The sequence below is a fragment of the Anopheles coustani genome, chromosome X (assembly GCF_943734705.1).
Source record: "Anopheles coustani chromosome X, idAnoCousDA_361_x.2, whole genome shotgun sequence".
In the NCBI taxonomy this organism is placed as follows: domain Eukaryota; kingdom Metazoa; phylum Arthropoda; class Insecta; order Diptera; family Culicidae; genus Anopheles; species Anopheles coustani.
In genome coordinates this window covers 7,715,836-7,737,021 of record NC_071290.1, presented here as the reverse complement: position 1 = coordinate 7,737,021, position 21,186 = coordinate 7,715,836, and the positions used below count along the sequence as shown (strand labels likewise).

The 21,186-nt window shown below is 48.9% G+C and overlaps 3 protein-coding genes across 7 annotated transcripts; 2 read left to right on the top strand and 1 right to left on the bottom strand.

Annotated features, from left to right (window-relative positions):
- Positions 1-1,997: 1,997 nt before the first annotated feature.
- LOC131269731 (uncharacterized) lies at positions 1,998-13,904 on the top strand. 2 transcript variants are annotated; one of them, XM_058272232.1, is made up of 9 exons: positions 1,998-2,191; positions 7,921-8,350; positions 8,442-8,645; positions 8,721-8,840; positions 9,056-9,262; positions 10,170-10,278; positions 10,357-10,616; positions 10,859-10,927; positions 12,583-13,904. In XM_058272232.1, exons 2-9 carry the CDS (start codon positions 8,023-8,025, stop codon positions 13,467-13,469), a joined length of 2,184 nt encoding a protein of 727 aa, XP_058128215.1. In that variant the 5' UTR covers positions 1,998-2,191; positions 7,921-8,022; the 3' UTR covers positions 13,470-13,904. The 2 variants fall into 2 exon arrangements, with proteins under 2 accessions (XP_058128215.1, XP_058128216.1); XM_058272233.1 differs by lacking the exons at positions 9,056-9,262; positions 10,859-10,927.
- Positions 13,905-14,257: 353 nt separating this feature from the next.
- LOC131269730 (trithorax group protein osa-like) lies at positions 14,258-17,291 on the bottom strand. Of its 4 annotated transcripts, none has more exons than XM_058272229.1 (4): positions 17,263-17,291; positions 16,986-17,174; positions 16,649-16,909; positions 14,258-16,476 (listed from the first exon to the last, which is right to left on the bottom strand). In XM_058272229.1, exons 2-4 carry the CDS (start codon positions 17,007-17,009, stop codon positions 14,515-14,517), a joined length of 2,247 nt encoding a protein of 748 aa, XP_058128212.1. In that variant the 5' UTR covers positions 17,010-17,174; positions 17,263-17,291; the 3' UTR covers positions 14,258-14,514. The 4 variants fall into 4 exon arrangements, with proteins under 4 accessions (XP_058128212.1, XP_058128213.1, XP_058128214.1 ...); XM_058272230.1 differs by having other exon boundaries at positions 16,986-17,129; positions 17,263-17,288; XM_058272231.1 differs by having other exon boundaries at positions 16,977-17,282.
- Positions 17,292-17,704: 413 nt separating this feature from the next.
- Positions 17,705-20,821, top strand: LOC131269737 (NECAP-like protein CG9132). Its single transcript, XM_058272244.1, has 3 exons — positions 17,705-18,677; positions 18,742-18,938; positions 19,055-20,821. Exons 1-3 carry the CDS (start codon positions 18,189-18,191, stop codon positions 19,131-19,133), a joined length of 765 nt encoding a protein of 254 aa, XP_058128227.1. The 5' UTR covers positions 17,705-18,188; the 3' UTR covers positions 19,134-20,821.
- Positions 20,822-21,186: the final 365 nt, after the last annotated feature.

Here is a 21,186-nt window from a genome sequence, read left to right as displayed (position 1 = left end):
TCCGATTGACTCATGCTCAACGGCTTTCACCAACTAAGGTGCGTGGGGCGACGTAAATTTGCGATCGTCGTCATCCTTCGGGTAGGGAGTGACGCAATGCTTTGCTAAAGCCAGTTATGTGGTATTTAGATGATTTAAACGAATTTGATGACGGCGCACGACCACCAGACTGTCGTCCATCACGGAAACTGTGATCAACGACCCGGGGGAGGGTACGGCTGAAGCATAAACATTGCGAACGAAATAAAAGGGTCAGCAAGAAGATGTATGTGGGTTGATTAAGTGCAAACGTTCATTTGCCGAGGCGTGCAGTGCTGCGTGCTGCGTGTGTTGCCCCTTCCATGCATGTTGAGCGAATGTTTACACTAAAGATGTTTGCCGCGAACTACAAAAAAAATACAATAATGTAAGAAGAACATAAATAGTCAATGCAATGGCAAGGTGGAGTTTAGCTACATGCTTAAGATCAATCAAGCATGCACCGCACAAAAGAAACGATTATTGGACAAAGAAACAAACAAACCAAGAGATTCCCCGAAGAAAAAAAACCCTATAGAACCATAGCGCTCCATCAAGCAGACGTACAGTCGATCCTTCCTGATGTGGAGTCGATACGGCCGGGCCATTCCCGACGCTTTTTTTCCACTTTTTTCTCCGAATGTTAGAATGACAATATGCATATTAATACTTAGAAGAAGAAGATGATGATTAATTTCTCGATACGTTTCAAAATTACATCCAAAAGGATATATTGTGCTGAAAAGGCTGACTCAATCACCAGGGATCACTCAGGATTCGCAATCAAACTTACAAATTGATTTTGAACTGCTGTATTTGGTAGTACTAACATAAAATGGAACCAACACAAGCAGCCAAACCACGTATTTGACATACTTTTATGATTATTTTCATGCGTTTCACGCAGAGAAGACAGGAAGCTGCTAAAGCCGTTCTAAATAAAAGTTAAAACGGTAAAAGAGTAAATGAGGCCCCGGCCGCCATGTTTTCGATCGTGGCTACACCTCTTGTGGACGTTTAAACTGAATGTATGCAATTGGTGATACATTAATTTGTTAAATTCAACCTACGAGTATTTGAACCGTAGTGTGTACCGTTAATTTCGGCTACGCAATCAACCTAGGGGTGCGGTATGAGGGGGGCCCACGGGCCCCCCTTATTTCTCAAAACTATAACAAACTCTCTTTTTCGGTAGACCTAGCGCAGTCCGCTCGCTTCGCTCGCTGCGGGCGCGCCGCCGTTTCCAAATCATTTCTTCGGCTAAACTCATTGTTTCATGCTGTCCACCATGTGTGGTATAGTTTACTCACTAGTAACTTAACATGTAAAAGTATATTAACCCGCATTCAACCTCCACTGGGTGATTAGTTTAAACAGTTATGTTCTTTTAAGCGAACCGTTAGCGTTCAAAAATTCGAAACGAATGCATGTGTCGCGCTTTGCATAGCTTCAGGCGCTTAATGTGAACCAGCAGGAAGAGGAGAATCTAGCCCGGGGCCTCATTTACTCTTTTACCGTTAAAACATTTTCAATGCTATCGATTTCAAAAACGGGCGTCGCAATCAGAAATATTACAGTTTGGTGTAGTTCGCAAAGAATAGCAATGGAACACCGAGCATCACGGAAAACGTACGCAAAGGACAGCCATCAACAGCAGCCATCGGAGCAAGATCTCGCGTGTGTCCCTGATTAGCTGAAAATAAAAACCACGTCCAGTGGATGCCACAGTGATGCAGGCTCGACTGTAAACCACTGCCCGCATCGTGCTCGCGTTCAACCTCCTGGTAAACATTACTCACCGCCAGCGAGTAAGAGGTGCGGGTCGGCGAATGGTGCCGTACACACGATGATAACAGAATGAAATAGCACACCGGCGAGAGTAAGAAGGGGAACGGGCCTAACGTTTGTATACGCGGCACTGCTGTTGAAGCACCGTCGCCTCGGTAAGCTGCTGTCAGTCGAGTGCGGTCACCGTATACGTTCGGTCAGTTGTAAGGCGCGTGACAAAGAGAGTTGGCAAGCAGCAGAGGCAGCAGCAGCAGCAACGGCAGCGGCAACAAAAGCAGAACAGGCATCTTGCGGCGCCGGAGAATAAACCCCGCGAGATCGCGTTTCGTAAACAAACAAATCCGAATCCGTTCACCCGCGGCTTCGCAGTCCATTTTGAGTCCGGGTAGGTTGCCGCTTGACGTTGAAGTGTTCAATGGTGAACGTGTCCTTCGTAGGTTCATAGTGCGGACATTTAAAATAGTACACAGCGTGTCGGCTGTGCCCTCGCCTGAGTGATGTGTTAGTTTCTATTGTTCCGGTTTGTGCAAGTGGATAGAATTGGCCCAGCGCAAATTAGCTAGCGGTAAATTGTCAACCATGGTTGGTTAAGGAACCGAATTTCTCCTACGACGAAGATTGTGTTCTTTTATTGGGTACGCCAGTTTTTCTTCACTCAACCCCCGGAAAAGCGTGTGTGCGTGCGTGTCGTTTGGTGTGTGCGGTGCAATCCGATCCCCTCGCTTTTCCAGGCGCAGATGCACAAGCAACGCGCGCATTTGCGTCGACCGTGTGCGTGTATGTAGTATGTGTGTGAAAAGCGAGAGTGCATTTAGGGCCGCCGTTGTTTAATGGTTCTTCAGGCTGGGGTTGCGGAGGAAAACAAGGGGGAATGTCCAACCGCACGCGTTTCCGATGGTCGGCAAACACAATCCCGGTCGGCTCGATGGATTTATTTTTAGATAAATTACCTCCAGTTTATTTTTTTTCCCTTCTGCCCAAACACTGCTTTTGAATGATGTTTTTCATGTACTCCTCGATTTTATTTGTTTTTTGTTTTGTTTTAAATTGCAGCGGCCATGTAGGCTCCCAATGTGCGCCTCTATGGTTCGATCGTAATCCGGGCTTACTTGGTGTGGCTTGGGGTGGTTTTAGTTTTGAATTTCATTTGAATTTCTACGCACCCCCCAGCAGTGTGTGCGATAACGCACACCCTATCACTGCGGTGGCCGCACCGCCCGGAAAAAAGGAAATATATAGCAAACTTCCATGGGCGCCCATTACTTTGCCTGCTGGGTGGAAATGGTCCCCTTCAAATGCACTTTCGAACCGCTATCTCTCCCGCAACGAACATCATATCCCACCGCGGCGGTATGTATGTGTTTCTTTTAATGTCTTTCTTTTTGGTGTGTTTTTTTTCGTTCGCGTTCCGCTGATAAGTGCCGACTCTGCAGATTCGGCCCGCATCGGGTGATAAGAGACTAGAGGGAGAGAAAGTGAGACGAGGGAAATGGAAGAAATAGGCCCCAGGGGAAGCACGTAAAGTGCGATAAAAAGGGCAGACAGGAAACGTGCGTTGTTCGGTCTTCTTTACCACGGGGTGCTATGCAATGAGCGATGGTGAAACTCCCTTTCGGAACTCCATTCGGCTATGGGCTCATTCAAAAGACAACCCGCCATCCAGGAGGATGTGCAACGGTGATCTTCTTCCGCGCGGCCGAACCTATCTATCAACCCCGAGAGGTCACAGTGGAGGTCCAGCTCAACCAATCAAATCTGCTATCGTGGCAAACATTCCGGATGGAATCATCAATCAACGCGACGCACAAACAGACCTCATTTACATTGTTTAGCCCTTTACATTTTGTCCATTACAGCTTCCGATAAACGCCTTTGAGCTTTTGAAGCAAATTGCTTACGAATTGAACCGTTTGATCATTTCCTTTTGCTACTTAAAGGTGCTTGTGTTAAAGAATGTTTCTGTCAAAGGTTAAAAAGTAGACCCCTTGGTGATAGAATGTATGGAACAAGAGCAAGGCATTAACATAAGCAGATGATCACCCAGACAAATACCTACAAGCAACAACAGTTGAGCTTTGTATACCATTCCGGATGGACAGCTTTTGAATGAGGTTAATTGCTAGTGAAACCTTGTGCGAGGGCCCTGCTATTGGTTGCACGAACCAGTCCTCCTGGATGGTGCAAACTGATGCCAGTGCTACATATCGCCACGGTTGCACAGATCGTTGGAGCTGCTGGGTCTCCGAAGGTACTGCGAGCCTCGAAAATACAAACACGCACCCACACGGCCACGAACCCAACGTCTGTTGCACGAGGCATAAATTAAACTGGGAATCGCGGGCCCGTGGCAAGGCCAGCTTGCTCATTGCATATTCAAATCGAAGCTCAGATACACTCCCTGCTTTGATTGGCCATCATAGAACGCGATAGAACGCAACCATTGCGCTAACCTTCCCCTCCAGCTCCTGCCACGACTATTACATACCGGTTGGATGGTCTAAATTACATTCACCAAAACACCGTGCCCCGTGGAGCTCGCCGGAAAGGCAAACTGAGAGGACGGTGATGTCATCGATGGAAACAAACCTCCCTCCAGTCGGTGTGAGCTGCTGTTTTTTTTCTAGCGATGGTCGATGGCTCGAGGCCCTCAACGAGATAAGAAGGACATTTGTTGGCGGCCGTCCAGTTTTATATCGCAGACTTGAACTCGCGTGCGGAAATAGGAATAACTGCCAGTTTGTACTGCCAGCATCCATTTCCCGCCAAGCACCCACCCGCCCCACCTCGCGAATCATGGCGAACAGGTGAACGGAGTGGAGGTTACCATTCGGCAGCTCACTTCAATATCGGATAATGATGCTTAATTCCATGATTCAATTGTCTGCCCTCTGTTCGGCGTAATCGGTCGCAATGCGCACGATGGGGGGGATGGTGAGAGGTGTATAGATGCACTGCGGTTTGCGGGACCTTGGAGTGGAGATTTAACTTGTTTTTGTCGGTTAGGTCTGCTCGCTTCGTCATCGTTCTTTGGTTGAATCATCTACAGTAATGCGAGGCAATATGCATCCCTTAGGCGAAAACTATTTCGGTTCTCTGACATATTTTCTATCATCAAACAGAATAACAAATCAAACGTTGCTAACAGCAATATTTTCAAGATCAATCTTTTCTATCCACAAACGCAAATTGCAGCGCAATATGGCTCGATTTTTCGAGCAGAACGCATCGCTTTCATAATTATTCAACTAGCTCTCTTAACCAAGTTTTACATTTTTTTTCCGAATCTATAAACCGAAAAGAGGTTTGCCCATTCTCACACAATGAATCCTCATCATATAATTTATTATAAATTCAAAGTAATCATTTGTGAGTCATGAGAGCAGAATATGTACAATCTTGAGTTTTATAAGAGTATTTTATCCTCAAGCACGTCGCCGGTGCTTGCTGTCCCATAAGCATCTTAAAAGAAAACCTGAATACAACTATATTATATTAAATTCTTTTCCGTATCGTTCCGTTTCGGTTTGAGTTTGTTTGATTCGTATTTCTTTGTTGGTGTTATTGAGTGAATGAATTTCACTTGTACACGTATATTCGGTTGCTTCAGATATTTTTGCGTTGCATAATTCAGCCTGTTAGATACCGGTGCATTTTACCCAGCCCGTGCATCTTGCCCCGCTTCGCCTCCTAGTGCGGTTTCGCGTTCTCACGGACTCCGACGGGATGGGTGGTGGAATTGAATAGATTGCGTCACGCCGGAAAAGCACCGTATGGCGCGCGCCAGCAACTTAATGACGGAGGGTTATTTTCATCTCCAATAAAAAAATCCAAACGAGCGAACCCAACGCAACAACCTGCATCAAATCCCTGCTCCGGTCGGTTGCGTGTTTGGGTGCCCGGGTGTTAGATTTTTGCAGTAATTTATTCCATTTCAATTTTTGTGTGTGTAGAAATGTCTTTACCTATTCTTCGGCACCCCCAAACCAGGCTCTTTGTTTGGTTTACAGTTTTGTTTTCTGTTTTGTGTTGATTAAACAAAAAAGGTTTCCAAAGTCACTCAATCTCGCTTTTTGTGAGATTTCGCTTCCGCTGAAACGCGTTTCACTCAATTAAACTTCGCTTCACAAAGCGGGAAGACTGACGCGATGGTGGTGACGCAAGTGTCAGGCATGTCGTTGTCTTTGGTATTAATGTGTTTTCCTTTCCTGTCCTAGGCCTATGCTGAATGAATGATCGATCAAGTAACCGCTCCGCTGAGCAATAGACAGTTATAGTGCGGGGTATTCCCAGCAGATACCGATGAGTCATCCGACCGCTTGATGCTCATCAGCATGACGCGCGTCAACCCGTGCCTATTTCCCTCCCAAAGGAAGGGTGGCATGATGTAGTCACGTCACAGTATGGTACAACGTGTCAATTCCAGAACCGGACACGCTATCGTATTACATGTGATAAGAGCAATAAAACGGGAGCGTCCGCCACGCCTGTTGGGCGTCCGTCTTCGCGGTCGAATCGTTTCGAAAATATCATCGATTGCGGCGAAAAAGGGCAGCAATCTCAAATGTCAAACAAGTTGCTAACGGCACCCGCTCAACTCAGCACTTAAAGCAGCACCATCAACTCGCTGGTTGGATATGCCGCTTTAGCGATTGCTTTGGGGGAAAATTAGGGTCACAGCGGAGTGGGACGATGTAGACAAATTGCAGATCTTCACCAACAATGTTCCCGCCATACCAAACTCCATCGTTGCTTCGACGTCGGTTGTTGGTCCACTTTATGGCTTGTATCGATTTTCCACCAATGGAAGGCAGTCCGTTTACCCAGCGTAGAACTACACTACGGTCAGGTTCTATAAGACAACCACGATTAAAACAAAAACTGGCAAAATTGTTCTTCAATTCATTTTTTTTAGTTCATAACACTTATGTCTTTAAGACAATATGTATCGTTTGTTATAGATTCCATTCCTTTATATACCTTGGAAAGTTTGATTTGGCATGCTTCCAATGAACTGAACTACGAAAGATTGTTAAATGGTTTCACTTCATGTTGAAATCGACTCTTCAAACTCACATATTGTGAGACTTGCCGTTTTCGTAAACCGATGAGGTAATTTTTAGTCAGAATTTAAGCATAATTCAAGCCCAGACAATCAATAGATAATACGATAATATTTTTCGATGTAACGTCTTTGATTAGCCAAGATGATTTACATGGCTCCCCAGTTTAGTTATATCAATTTTTTAATTTTTTAACCAGTTTCACCATCTTTATGGAAGGCCTGACGTTCATCCGTTACTCTTGCTTTATTTTTTTCCATAGGACTTTGCAAGTTCTAGGCAAACGTTATGAAACTTCGGATAGTTAAGTACGACTTTATTTTATTGACACAAATTATCTTTTGAATCCGGTCATCTGCTGCTCTGTCCGGCTGGTCTTATACTTGTCCCTATCAAGCTTAAATCTTCTGCCTTCTTGAATGTCTTCTACGATTCTATAATGTACCATAACACCGGAATGAAAATAAACTAACAATACATGGGTTTTGTAACAAACGTGCAGAGTTCAAACGGTCTTAAAGCAACTGGACACAGTGTATGACTCCCAGGGAGCAGCGCTTCCGCCCCCCTCTTCAACAAACCTCCGTCGTTGCGAACCCCAAACAGCGAAAATAAACAAACGCAATCTGCTCAACCTCCCTTTTCCAAACGTCTATTGCGGTGCCTAATGGGAGTTCCAGGCTTTTGCGTAGCACTGCAACGGATAGCCGCGACTGGTTTAATGGAGGAGAAGTTGCACGATGTCCTTGACTGCCCGTATTTTGTACCCTTTGCTTACCAAACGCTACTTTCGGTCCCCATTTTGGAAGTGAGGACGACGTCCGCCCAAGTCGGGAGGAGGGGGTTTGGAGTCGTGCGTGACTAGGACAGATAAATAACGTGCTCGAGCGAGCTCCCCGAGAAGTTGCTAGACTATGCCTAGAACTTTATATAGGACAGATGGCTGAGGAGTTGTTGGAGTTTCGTTTCGTTGAACTTCGGCAAGATGTGTTTGGCGGTTTCGGTTTGGCGTGGATCTTTAATGATTTCTCAATGTTTTTTTGTTTCTTTTTAGTGTTGCTGTAAGGAAACAGATACCCGATATAGATAAAGCCGGGACGGGGGGGAGGTTGAGACTGTAGAAAAGAAAGTATTGAGAACCAGCACACGCGTCACCATGCTGTCCCCTAAGGTTATACGAGCCCCGGGTGCTCCACCGCCACCTCCACCACCCAAACCGGAGAAGCCTCCGGGTCGAATCACGCAGGATGACGATGGTGGTGGAGGCGGCGTCACAAACAACAACTCGGTGGCACCAAACGGGCACGGTGCGACAGTTCCATCGCGGATACCGGACGAGGAGCAAGTCGTGATGACACCGCTCGGCAAGACGAACACCTCCACCGTGCTGCTGGTCGAGCGGAAGCTCATCGAAGCGGTCGGCGAGCGGACACACGTTGCCGGCGGTGACCACAGGGGCATCATCATCAACAAAACCACCGAAGGTGAGCGTCCCGAACAACAACAAAAAAATAAACGGCCTTCTACGGCGGGTTTTCTCTTACTATTCCGTTTGCTTCCACTCGCTTCCGCTAGAGCCGTCCAGCCGCCAGCGCGATCCCGCCCAGCTAAGTCTGGAGTTTCGCGTGTTTCTCGTCAGCGCCAACACCGGGCAGCACTCGCAGGAATCGCGCCGTATCAAGTTCTGGTTCCGGCCGTGGCTTACCTCCGACGACGTGCAGGCGCAGGTGGCGCAGGACTTTTTCCGCGAGCTGGTCAGCCCGAAGGAGTTCCCCCGAGGTGAGCACACGCCTCAAAAGGGCATTTTCTCGTTCTCGGCAACCAATCAACATCAACATTCGTCATTCTCCACAGACTACGTAGGGTTCATCAAGAAGATCATGAAGCTGCTGCAGAAGGGCTACAACGAGATACAGGCCGTCGAGATCGAGCTGCGAATACTGGAGCAAACGTCAGCGCCTCCGTCGCGACCGTGTAAGTTCCCGTTTCCTGATCCCCGTTTTACCCTCTTTATTACATCTACCTTACAGTGCCGCGGGCTGGGGCTTGGAAGCCAAAGCTGTAGACGGGAGCGATTTTGTTTTATCACGACTGACTCCCATCCTTCTCTTCAACGAGCATCGAATATGATCCTTTCTATTGCCTTTTTCTCTTCTTGCGTATATGTGTCACCCAACGCCGCCTTTTAGCACGACCCGGGCATGTGATTATTTGCTACGGCAACTGTCATAAACGCGCTCCGAACAGTAACGACGGTGGCGATCATAAAACTCACCCTGGTGGTGGTGGTGGTGGTGGTGATGGTATTCATAATGGGCAGGTTGGAGTCGGTGGTGGCAGCATTCACGTTACCCCTATCAAACAGCAGCACACGGAGCGGGACGAGGACGGTGAAGGTAGCGTGGTCGTTAGCGGCGAAGCACTAATGAAACGCCTCTGGGTCGATATGTACAATCGCGAGCTTATCAAGGCCACGCCGTAACCCCGGCTGTTTAACCCGCTAACACTTAAAAAAGACAAATGAACCCCGTCCTGCGATGTCGCCGCCGCCGCCGTCGTTTTGCGATTTTGTGTTTGTTTTATGTTCGTCTGCTCGTATTGTTTTTCGTATTAGTCGCGTCCGAGTTAAGTCTTGTTTCCGAGATGTTTGTTTGTTTCGCTAATTTTTACCAAACTCACCGATTTGTGTTGCGTGCCTTATGGTTACCATTGAGCGTACAGGTCTTTTTATTTGATCGGTGTCAAGAGGTGGTAGACCATAAACTGCATGTGGAAGCTGCCGTTAGTATGGAACGGACACGAATGTGTAAATCAGAATGGTTCTGTTTTCTTGTGTTCGACTTTGTTTTTTGTTTTAGCTTTTGTTTGTTTGTTTTTTTTTTTTACTTTTATTCGCTTGCGCCTCGACATCTTGTGATGCAAACTGTGAGAAAAAAAGTATTGTTCGTTCCGCTTCGCAACACTAACACACCGTATTCGACATGGGGCGCAGATGACGAAATAAAAAGACCATTTGAATGTTTGCAAAAGCGATGATGCTAACCATTGTGTATAAAGTTGTAGCGGGCTCGTGCCGTGACGGAGAAGGTGTCCTTGATAGGACACCCGAAGCACATTCCTTCTCGCGCATCCGAAACAATTTATGTTAGGTCGATTCCGTTTGTATAGCGTTTGTTTTGCCTGACTCACTTTAATTTCGTTTTAACATGCGTAGAATTAACATCCACTGACATATGTACGCTAACGCGAACTTTTTTTTGTTTCTTCCTGCCCTTTCTTTTTTCGCCCACCGCGCACGTGTAGTGTCGTTCGAGGATGAGCAGTTCGAGGTGGTACCGCTAACGCCGGAAAAGATCCTGGAGCTGATCGAGCAGGCCTACCCCAACCCAATCACGCCGGATGATCTAGCCAAGTAAGTTTGGGGCTTGCTCCCGACGTTTGATTTACACGCAGCATGACGTTTGTTTCTATTCCAACACGCGCGTTTTAGGGACCACGGCTGGGAGGAGGAGGAGGTGATGGCCATCATGCTGGTGCTAAAAGAACGGGGGCTCATTAAATCGATGGAGTACAACTCATACACGCGCATTCACCATGACGATCAGGCGATCAAAATCGTCAAGCAGATGCCGACGATCGCTTCCAACAAGCAGCCCACGATTGCCATCATTACCGCGCAGTACTGCGAGAAGCTGGCGGTCGACGCGATGCTGGAGAACAAGGAAACCTTCGTGCGGTACACGACCGTAGGTGAGGCTTGAGCTCCGGTTTCAGTTCCGCCACCAGCAGCAGTGGTCTTAGGAACGGCTTCGCGAATGGACCCCTCTTCTCCCGGGATGTGCCAAATCTTTCCTAATCTCTCCCCCCTCTCCACCCACTCCTAACCGGGACGACCTACAGTTCCATAACATCATCTCTTCATTACTTTAATTTCTTTTCTTTTCTAATTTTTAAAAAAAAAACCCTCCACCCCGTAACTACCCGTGTGTCAGGTACTAGTCCCGATAAGCCTCTAGGTACTGATTCGACCGAGCGAACGCGGCGGCGAAAAAATCGGTTCGGTAAGGCCCCGCCCGTCACAAGCCGCCAGGAGCGGCCACCGGTTAGCGGTTGTCGGGTTTGCTTTTGTGCCGTCCCCATCTCCATCGTTGACTCGTGCCACAGACATCCTCACTCACGCCATCGCCAATAGTCACACGTTGTTCCGTCCGACGCACGACACGCACGGCGCGCGTCTATTTAGCAACTCCCGTTTGATGCTGACCTTAAATCTGATCATCTTCTTGAAAGTCCACACGCATGTTGTAAAGGAACTTGAACCGTATCGAATAAGATAAATCGAACAACAACAACAACAACGAAATTAACATTTTCATCTCAAAATCACAGGCAGTGTGATTTCCGATTTGTGTGGTCTTCTTTGTGATTTCTTCTTTGTTATCTAACGGAACCGTTCCTTACTCCGCTAGAAGAACGTTGAATGTTTTTATTATTTTCTTGGTTGGAGCTAAGATTTGGAAGCTGACAGCAAGTTTTCAGCAGCTTATCAGATGATAAAGTTACATAAAAATGGATTTTTTTTATAAAATTTAACATTTTATCGTTGAATTTTGATCAACATATAAATTTTTAATTTATTGTACTGCTCATTACGTGTTGTACTTGAAATTATTCCTGTACCCAAATTATTTTCAAATATCTTAGTTTTTCTGGCGTCCTACTCTCTGAGTATCTAAAATAACTCAGCTTCGATAAGCTTTTAAAATTTGCGAGCCTTTAGCTCGTTATGGGTAAGACAATTGTATTCTTTAAATGTAGCTATTTTGGATGCAAAGTAAACGAGTTATTGTCGTTGGATTTTGGACGAGACTCACGACGCTTGAAATGTTTTGGAACGATCAATAATACAAATATGATAAAAAAAAGTCTAACAAAAAGTACAAGAGAAAGTCACCTGGTATCGAGCAACTCGTTCAACACTTTTAATCTTCATTTTGAGAAAACAAAACTTGAGATGGGTTTTTTGTATGTAGTACTAAAATTGTATTACGGGCCGGATGAAATTTGTTGGCGGGTTGGACTTTGCCGACCCCTGTTGTAAACGGTCAGTTTGGATCTTTACAGTTTTACTTACTTCCTGTACGATCTCTGGTTGATTGTAAGCGTCGCCTGTTTGCTTTCGTGTTATTTCGCTGCTTGAAATTTATTTTATACTCGAGCTTTCATCTGTTGACCCGAGTGGTGTCCTTTTCGTTCAGCCGTTCAGCGTTTATTTTACTTGATGTGACTTGACCGAAGCAGTCAACGAATATATGAATATTGCTCTGGGCTGAATCGAGTTCCTTTACATCATGCTTTTCACATTTCTCCATTACCATTAGAGATTAGTCTAGCTGATGCACAGTGAAATGTCGTTTAAATAGGCGCTTTTTGAAAGGATTTAAGGTGTTGGTCCGATGGTGCTGGTATGCTTCTATTCACCTTCTCCCAACCACCCTACACACACATTTCTATTATCATTGGTGGATGGATTAGCTAGGGAAGGGTTTAAATCGTGGTCCTGTAATATGTTCTTGTCCATTCCTTGTTTTGTCCTTCATTGATGTGTTTATCCAAGTGTGTGTGTGTATGTGTTTCTAAATAACCGAGCAGTTTCCGGGTGAGCGTATTATAACTCGCGGCCATTTATCTTTTCTCTCCCAATTGCGTCACGCAGGCGAATCGAATGTGTACACGCTGGGCAACATTGGGGCACATCGGATCGTCAGTACGAAGCTGCCGTCGGTCGGGAGTACGCGGGAGGCGATGACGGCGGCGGGGAACACGACGACGCGCCTGCTGGGCACCTTCCAGAAGGTGGACCACGTGTTCATTGTCGGCGTGGCTGGCGGCATTCCACACTACACCGACTACCGGCGGCACGTGCGGCTGGGGGACGTGGTGATAGCGGCGGCGGCGGTGGCGCCGGTGCCAGACGCTACCACCCAGAAGCCCTACTGCTACGTCTACAGTGGGCCGGGCGAGGTGAAGCGCTACTATCCGCTCGACGATGGACTGCAGGCGATCGCGCGCACGCTCGCACACAACGACGACGGCAAGCGGCCGTGGGTGCGGTACGTGCAGGAAGGTCTGCAGCAGCTCGGCGGTGGCCACGGGGAGAGCAACCACCAGCACGACTTTGCCCGCCCGGCGCCCAACACCGACAAGCTGTACATGAACATCGGCAACCGGAACGTGATCGAGGTGGCGCACCCGGTGGCCACGCCGTCGCCGGACGACCCGGACGGCAACGACGGCACGGACGGGGTGCCCACCACGCGCCTGCACGCCGGTCCCATCGGCTCCGGCCACGAGCTGGTGCGCTCCGATAGCGCCCGCACCGAGTACGCCCAGGCCTACAACCTGCTCGCCACCGACGTCGAGATGAACTCGGTGCTCGACAGCATCGTCGGCAACTGCCGCGACAGCTTCATCCTGGTGAAGGGCATCGCCGACTACAAGGACGGCACCACGTCGCGCAAGTGGCAGAACTACGCGTCACTGGCCGCCGCCGCCGTCATGAAGACGATCGTGTGCGCAATGGACGCACCGACCAACGTTTAGGGACGCGACCACCGAGTTCCAGGTTGATTAGAACAAAGCTAGAAACACCGTGCCCTTCTCTAGTCCAGATGGGGAGGGTGTGCGTGTGGACGGCGGGGGAGCTAGCAAGCTCTCTCGCACCATCAACTTATAACCAAATCTGTATGTAGCACACGAAACGGGGGGGGCAACACCAGAACCGCTAAATCGTATCTCCATGCCATAAATGTTTGCCTCAGTGTCAGTGTCAACAAGCTTACCATTTTATATTCAACGGTAATACGGTAGACACGGTACAATTCAATCAAGTAATGGGAATACCGTAATGTAAAGAGTTGTTGCAAACTTCTAGTCGATTATCCCGCAACGATTCCGGGTATCTTGTATATCGACGAAACAAAAAAAACATGAGAATATACAATACTTTTAATTGAAACTAAAAAACAAAAAAAACAATACTGTTCCTGTGTATTTATGCGTACACCGTGTTATAAAACCAATTTCACATTACCTATGAATAAATGTGTACGAATTCCTTAACAAAAATAGTGTATGCAATTGCTGTCCACCGTTAGTACACTTTTCCCTTCCAATCTCTTATTCATCCGGCGGGAGGACACAAACACTTGTTGACATAGAGGCGAACGTTTGTTTTTTTTTTTTGGATGCTTGTGCAAATGTGTGATGATCGCCGATGTTCAGACATTTTGTCGGCAACGGGAATCAACCTACCGACAACCGGTCGAGCAAATGCTGTAACTTAGTTTAATCTTCTCACGCACCGGAAATGTGTACGCACTACCAACGGAATGAAGTAATAAAGAATTTATTCAATTATCAAGTGTTAGATTAGTTGTTTTGTGTCATATGCTCTATTTACGCGTTCGTTATATATTCATTTTCGTTATCATTTTGTTGAGTTATGAAATTTGTAGTGACTGTACACATAATTGGTCTGGCTGGGGCAGATTAGACGAAAGCGAATGGGATAAGTTAAAAGGGCAGTGGGGAAAGAAAAGTTGGCCGAGAACGGCATCGAGAGGGAGGGGGGGGGGGGGGGGGGGCTTTACTGGGGTGGCTGGCCGTACACGTAGCCGTAGCTGCTTTGCGGGGGAGGGCCCTGCGGTCCGGGTGGCGGCATCTGCGTGCTGGGAGGTCGTTGTGGATACTGCGGGTAGCCGGTCTGGGCGGGCGGGTACTGGCCCTGCGGAACCGGGAGTGGCGCGTAGGCCGACTGCTGATGGTACGGCGGATGCGGCGGGTAAACGCCCGGTCCGCCCGGCCCACCCGGTTGCTGCTGCTGCTGCTGCTGTTGCTGAGGAACGACGTTACCGGCAGCGTTGGCCCCGGCTTGCTGCTGCTGTTGGTAGCCGGCGCCGGGCGGTTGGCCGTGCTGCTGCTGCTGTTGCGCCGTCGGTGAGGAGTTGTATGATCCGGCGCCACCCGGCGGTACGGAACCGGCGCCGGCGGAAATACCGCCCACCGGTGCCACCGTCGGGTAGGCGGACGTGGTTGTAGGTGGCATACTGGCGGAGGCGGGACCAGCGCCGGTGGCGTTTGGTACGCCTGGCTGCTGGTGACCCGGGTAGGCCGCGCCCTGTTGTCCACCTGCTCCGGCTGCACCCGATTGGCTGGCACCGGCACCGACGCTGGTCGGAATGACGTTGGCCGTATTCGGTGGACCGCCACCGTGTGGACCGGCCTGTCCTGCGCCGGGGTACCCGGTCGGGTAGTGGGGCTGCTGCGACATGCCGTAACCGGTGGATTGGTTGTTCGCGACCGGATAACCGCCGACCTGGTTCTGCGGTGCTGGACCACCCGGCTGACCGTAGGGACCGTTGGGACCACCGCCGGCGACGGAACCAGCTGCAGCCGCACTCGTCGGGTATCCCGGGTATCCGTGCGGCGGTGGGGGTGCACCGGGGCCGCCCTGCGGCGGATACTGCACCTGCGGCGGTTGTCCCGGCGGACCGTAGCCAACGTGTGGCTGTGCGTTTGGTGTACCGGGTGGCATCGCCTGCTGGTAGCCGACCACCTGCTGTGCACCTCCTCCTTGCATCTGGCCTGGGTGCTGCTGGCCGGCCGCTCCCGGGTACGGCGACCCTTGCACCGGTGCCGAGCCTGCGCTGGCCGGCGGAACGCCTCCGTGGTGCCCGTAGCCTTGCGGTGAGCCGGCATTGGGCGGCCCGTAGCCCTGCACTTGGCTCGGTGGACCGCCGTATGGCGTGTAGCCGGTCTGGGCCCCGTACTGGTTGGGCGGAGGGTAGCCCGGGTAGTGCGAGTGCTGCACGTTGTATGACGCACGTTGCGGATAGCCGGATGTTTGCGGTGGCAATGGTTGACTCGCTGGCTGCTGCTGTTGTTGTTGTTGTTGTTGCTGTTGCTGCTGTTGCTGCTGCTGTTGTTGTTGTTGCTGCTGCTGTTGCTGCTGCTGGTGTTGCTGCTGTTGAGCTCCGGGTGGCATTGCTGCGCGAATCGCACCGCCGGGGCCGGCATTCTGCTGATTACCGTGTACCTGCTGCTGCTGCTGCTGCTGCTGAGTGGGCGCGTTCGAGGAGGGTGGCATGGGTCCGCCGCCGGTTCGGTAGCCACCAACAACACCCTGCTGATTTACGCCCGCATTACCCATCTGGCCACCACCGGGGCTTTGTCCGACACCCGGACCGATGCCTGCGTGCGACTGTTGCACTGGGCCTCCCTGCTGGCCCACCTGCGATGGCATGCCGGCGTTCTGATTCGGCCCGAGCCCAACATGCTGTCCGGGCATCCCTGACGGTACCGTCGAAACAACACCGTTACTGGCGAGAGACTGCTGTTGCTGTTGCTGGTGCTGCATCTGCTGTTGCTGTTGCATTTGCTGCTGTTGCTGTGGTTGCCCGCCAGGGGGTGCACCCGGTGACGGATAGCCTGGCATTCCCGGCTGTCCTGGCGCCTGGCCCATCATGTTGTTGTCGTGCGGTGTTGCCGGAGGCGGGGGTTGCTGTTGCTGCTGAGGTCCATGCATCGAATGCTGCATTACATGTGGTGGCTATAATATCGGTAGTATTTGTATTAACGATAGTTTAACCATCACACCGGCGCAACCAGGAGCCAAACTAAACTTCTTTAACATAACCATAAGGTTACGACGACTGCTTTTACGGCAGGTTTGGAGTTGTTCGTGCTACCGCGTGTGACGTTACGGGCGTTAACTCACTTACCGGTAGTAGAGCCGCGATGTTTTGCTGAGGATCGGCAAGGGTTGCCAGGTAGACCAAGTTCCGGTGGAGAGCAACCTGGAAGCTGATGCTTTCGTTCATCTTGCCCAGCAGCTGGTAGTCTTGTATCGTCTGTATCAGGCCCACGTTTTCATCGAGTATCTTCTGGATGTGCATCGGGCTCGGTGGTGGACCTTGGCCGCGGTTCATCGGGCTTGGCATGCCACCCCGACCTCCGCCGGGGTTTGGCGGCTGCTGTGGTGGCTGTGAAAACATTACAAATTGTACCATTGGGCGACCGGAATAGTGCTAAACCACCAATTTACTGTACTCTACCAACCTGTTGCGAGTAGGACAGCGACATCTTCTAGCTGTATTCCAGTTTCGGCTTTTCCTGTGCTCGAGTTGTATTGGATAGTTCTCACTGACCCCCAGCCAAGCAAAGGTTCCGCTGTGCTGCTAGTCCAGTACCCGCTAATTGCCACTGCCGATGGAAAAAACGTTTAGCAAACCCACTGGCCACACTGGCCTGACGGATGCGGCGTTACAAGCGGCGTTCAATTCACCAAAAAAGAGCACTATTTTTTCCGGAACAATCACATAGCTGCCGTTTTTACCTTCGTTTTATGAGCGCGTTACCCCGTCGGCTGTGCTGCCAGTGGCAAGTGACGCCTGTAGTTTTAATTGACAGCTTCTCGCACTGCTTGGCAACACTTGCATCCCACACGGCGTTTATGCGTACGGATTATAACCTGCAATCTGTCAAACGGGATTTCGAACAGTTCATAGTGCGACCGCCGTTGCTGAATCCATCGCAACAATTTATGATTTACTTGCTTGCTTGAGAATTGAAATATTTAATTTAAAATAGCCAATCCATTCACATAACAAGCACATATGGTTTTTTAATCAGTCTAATATTCATCGAAACTGTCGTTTTCTTTTTGTTTTGTTTTTTTTATGCATCGCTGGGGATTTCGCAAAAACAACAACATTTCAAACTTGACAGCTTACGGATGCTTACGTCATAAAAACTCATTCATGCATCAAAAGATTGTGAATAAGCAAACGATAACGTGTTGGGTTTTTCGACAAGTTTTGCTTAAGCGATAATAAGGGGAAAAAGTTAAGGTCAATCGCACCCAAATGGGTGACAGAATAGTGTAGTTTAGCTACTTATTACGCAGTCAACAGCAGTCGAACGTAAACTAGGTCACCGTAGTCGTTTTGTGTGGGGACGCAAAATAGCAACTTTCCAGCGGGCTCCAAATCTCGAGTGTAATCTCGCTGGTTCCATCCTCCCAGTCTCTCTCTCTCTCTCTCTTTCTCTTTCTCTCCCTTTTTCGCTGCACCTACCCGTTTCGTAAAAACCCTTCGCACAGCGCACTCGACCCAAAGCGTCTGGGTCATCTGTTGTCCCCGACGATAATCTACTACTTCCGGTAGCTTGACCGCCCTCCTTCCCCCTTCCCCCACCGTCTCAGCAGGCGAAGTTAGTTAAACCCTGCGTTGCAAGTGACAAACCCTTCCATCCGAAGGGGCAATGGCGGAAATGGAGTACGAAAGCGTGGTGCTGGTGAAGCAGGAGGTGTTTGTGTACAAAATCCCACCACGGCAGAGCAACCGTAGCTACCGGGCCGCCGACTGGAACCTGGCCGAGCCGATCTGGACCGGGCGCCTGCGGATGGTGGCGAAGGGCAAGTCGCTGTGCGTGAAACTGGAGGACAAAACTTCCGGCACACTGTTCGCCAACTGCCCAATCGAGAGCTATCCGGGTGTTGCCATCGAGGCGGTGTCGGACAGCTCGCGCTACTTTGTGCTGCGGATACAGGACGACAATGGGCGCACGGCGTCCATCGGGCTCGGGTTTGGCGATCGGTCGGACTCGTTCGACATGAATGTCGCCTTGCAGGACCACTTCAAGTGGGTGAAGAACGAGGAAAAGATCGAGAAGGAGAAGGTGGAGCCGAAGCAACAGTTGGATCTCGGGTTCAAGGAAGGGGAGACCATCAAAATCAACATGAAAATCACGGTACGGTTCTGCGTATATAACAAATCAACGACGTTTTAATTGTGTTCCCTCTTTCCTACCACAGAAAAAGGACGGCTCGGAGGCATCGTCGCGGCTCAGCAGTAAGAAAACGGGTGCCGGGGGATTACTACCTCCTCCACCGGGTGGTAACAAGATTAGCCTCCCACAGGCGGGCTCACCCGCACACCAACCAGCGGCGGCGGCGGCGGTGGCGTCGGCGGCCGGTGGACAAACGGAATGGGGCGAGTTTACTTCCGCAGGGTAAGCCGCAGCACAATCACCATACAACCTATGGCTAAGATGTTACGCCCCCCAAACACTGCTCGAGCAGGCTTCTCCTAAATGCACCCCTTCTCTTATCATTTTTCTTCCCGCAGGCTGCACAATGCCAACAGTGAGCCGGCCGCACAGACTGCAACTCCCAGCAAAGCGAATGCCAACTGGGTGCAGTTTTAAAGCGAAGCGAAAAGCAAACCACAGTGTAATAAAACAACACCGAACGGTTGAAACCGATGCTGTGCAGCGCTAAACCGAATAACCGTAGGACGGGGACGAATTTAGTTTGTTAGATACACTCACACCCCGCACCCCCGCATTCACATACACATACATACATTCACACACACACACACTCACACTAGCCACTGCAAACGCATTCGAAGTACGATAAGTTTTTATCAACCGTAGTGCATAGCATCCCCTCGGTTAACTCTATTATGAAAGTAACGAAATATTATCTGATATTCGCAAATATCTACTTACATCGGTCATATCTGTAAGCCTAGCATCCTTTCTAGGAGTGTTATCGATGTGCGTTAGTTTAATGGTAAATTGCAAAGTTTGCGCTATTTACACAATACAAGGAGAGGAGAAAAAAAAATTAAAGTTGGTCGGAAAATCATGCAATTGCAACAAAATGAAACGGAGAAAAAGCTTGGAGCTTGGAAAAGCGAACATATGAAAAGCACTTTGTACGTGCGTATGTGTGTGTGAGTGTGTGTATCAGTACTAGCAAAAACTATCATACTTCTTTAGGACATTTCGGTTATCGTGGAACTCAATAGTGGATTATATATACAAACACATATATGAATATATACATATATACATGAATATATATATACTGGCAATATGATAATGGTACACACATAAAGCTTAGGAAATAGAAGACTTCAGTAGATCATTGTTTGGCAGTAGAAGTTCCGACGAGTTGCTGAGAGTATGTATACCGAACTGGAAAAGGCGTACACATGAGATGACTGCAACAATTGCAGAAAATCAATACTTATGTTGATATATGAACTAAACGAGACCATAATGAAAAGAGCGTAGGAAAATAGGGTAATGTAGTTGCAAAGGGGGAACGGTCCTTCCCTTGTGTGTACGTGTGGCGTAGTGAGCAAAGAAAATCCCCCAAAAAAAAAACCAGACCTGGAAAATCAAGGGTCGGATGGGGGAGGCAAACAAAATTGGGTCCAACCAACTTGCCCCAGCCCACTGCTACGGACCGCTTGGATTTGGAATCGATACTTTAACCCCACATATAGATATATGCGTTACATTGTAAAAGCTAGCGAAGATTAGATCTGTAGCAACCCGCACGGTTGTTAAGGACAAATAAGGAAGGCAAACACTGTACGTGTGAAGGATCGCTGGTGCGACGCAGGTGTTCGGGAAAATGAATTTATTTTCAAATTAAAGAACTGCTGTGTGTAAACACGCGGACAGCGCAAGCTTCGGAGGACGAAAACGGTGTCGACGCAAGTCACGATTAACTAATCGGGTAGTTGAAACTCACTAGGCTTTTCGCAGAGAAAGCGCATGTTTGCGCAAATGTTTTCTTTTCGCATGTTTTTATCTTCTTTATTTTGGGTGGCTCCATTCTCCGTGGAGAGAAGTCGCGGTTTCTTGGGGGTTTGTTAGGCCCCTAGTATTTATCTCGAAATCGGCAATTAGAGAAACCAGATGCGTGGATCGGATTGTGATCCGAGCACCCATGCTTTGAATTGCATCGGTTAAGATTTTCGAATGCATTTCCTACCGGCGTATGCAAGTCAGTGTGCTGCACCAGCTGCACTTTCTGATCCCCTTTTTCCCCCTTGTGCATACGACAGTGGACGGCATTACGGCAGTGATTCAGGCATTCCTAAGCATTTTGTTTGTATCGTTTTTTTTTTTGCTAAATCTGTTCCTTTGACCTTCGTTTGTTTATTTGTATGTTTTTTTTTGTTTTTTTTTTTTAAATAACTAGATCGTAAGTTAAAGCACGTGCTCCCAAAGCAAACACGCTAGGGGCACCGGTATTGGCACACCTCGAAAATGTAGGTGGGTCGTTGTTACGTTTTCGCGGTTTCGTTGAGAACAGACTTTAAATCTCGATTTTACACTTACTCTCGCTTAATCGTGCAGACCTCTACCACAAACCCGAGCGCGGGGCACGCCTAGCCCAAAACTTACGAAGCGGGAACGGGAAACAAAAAACTAGGAAAAGGAAATGGCCCCAAATAAA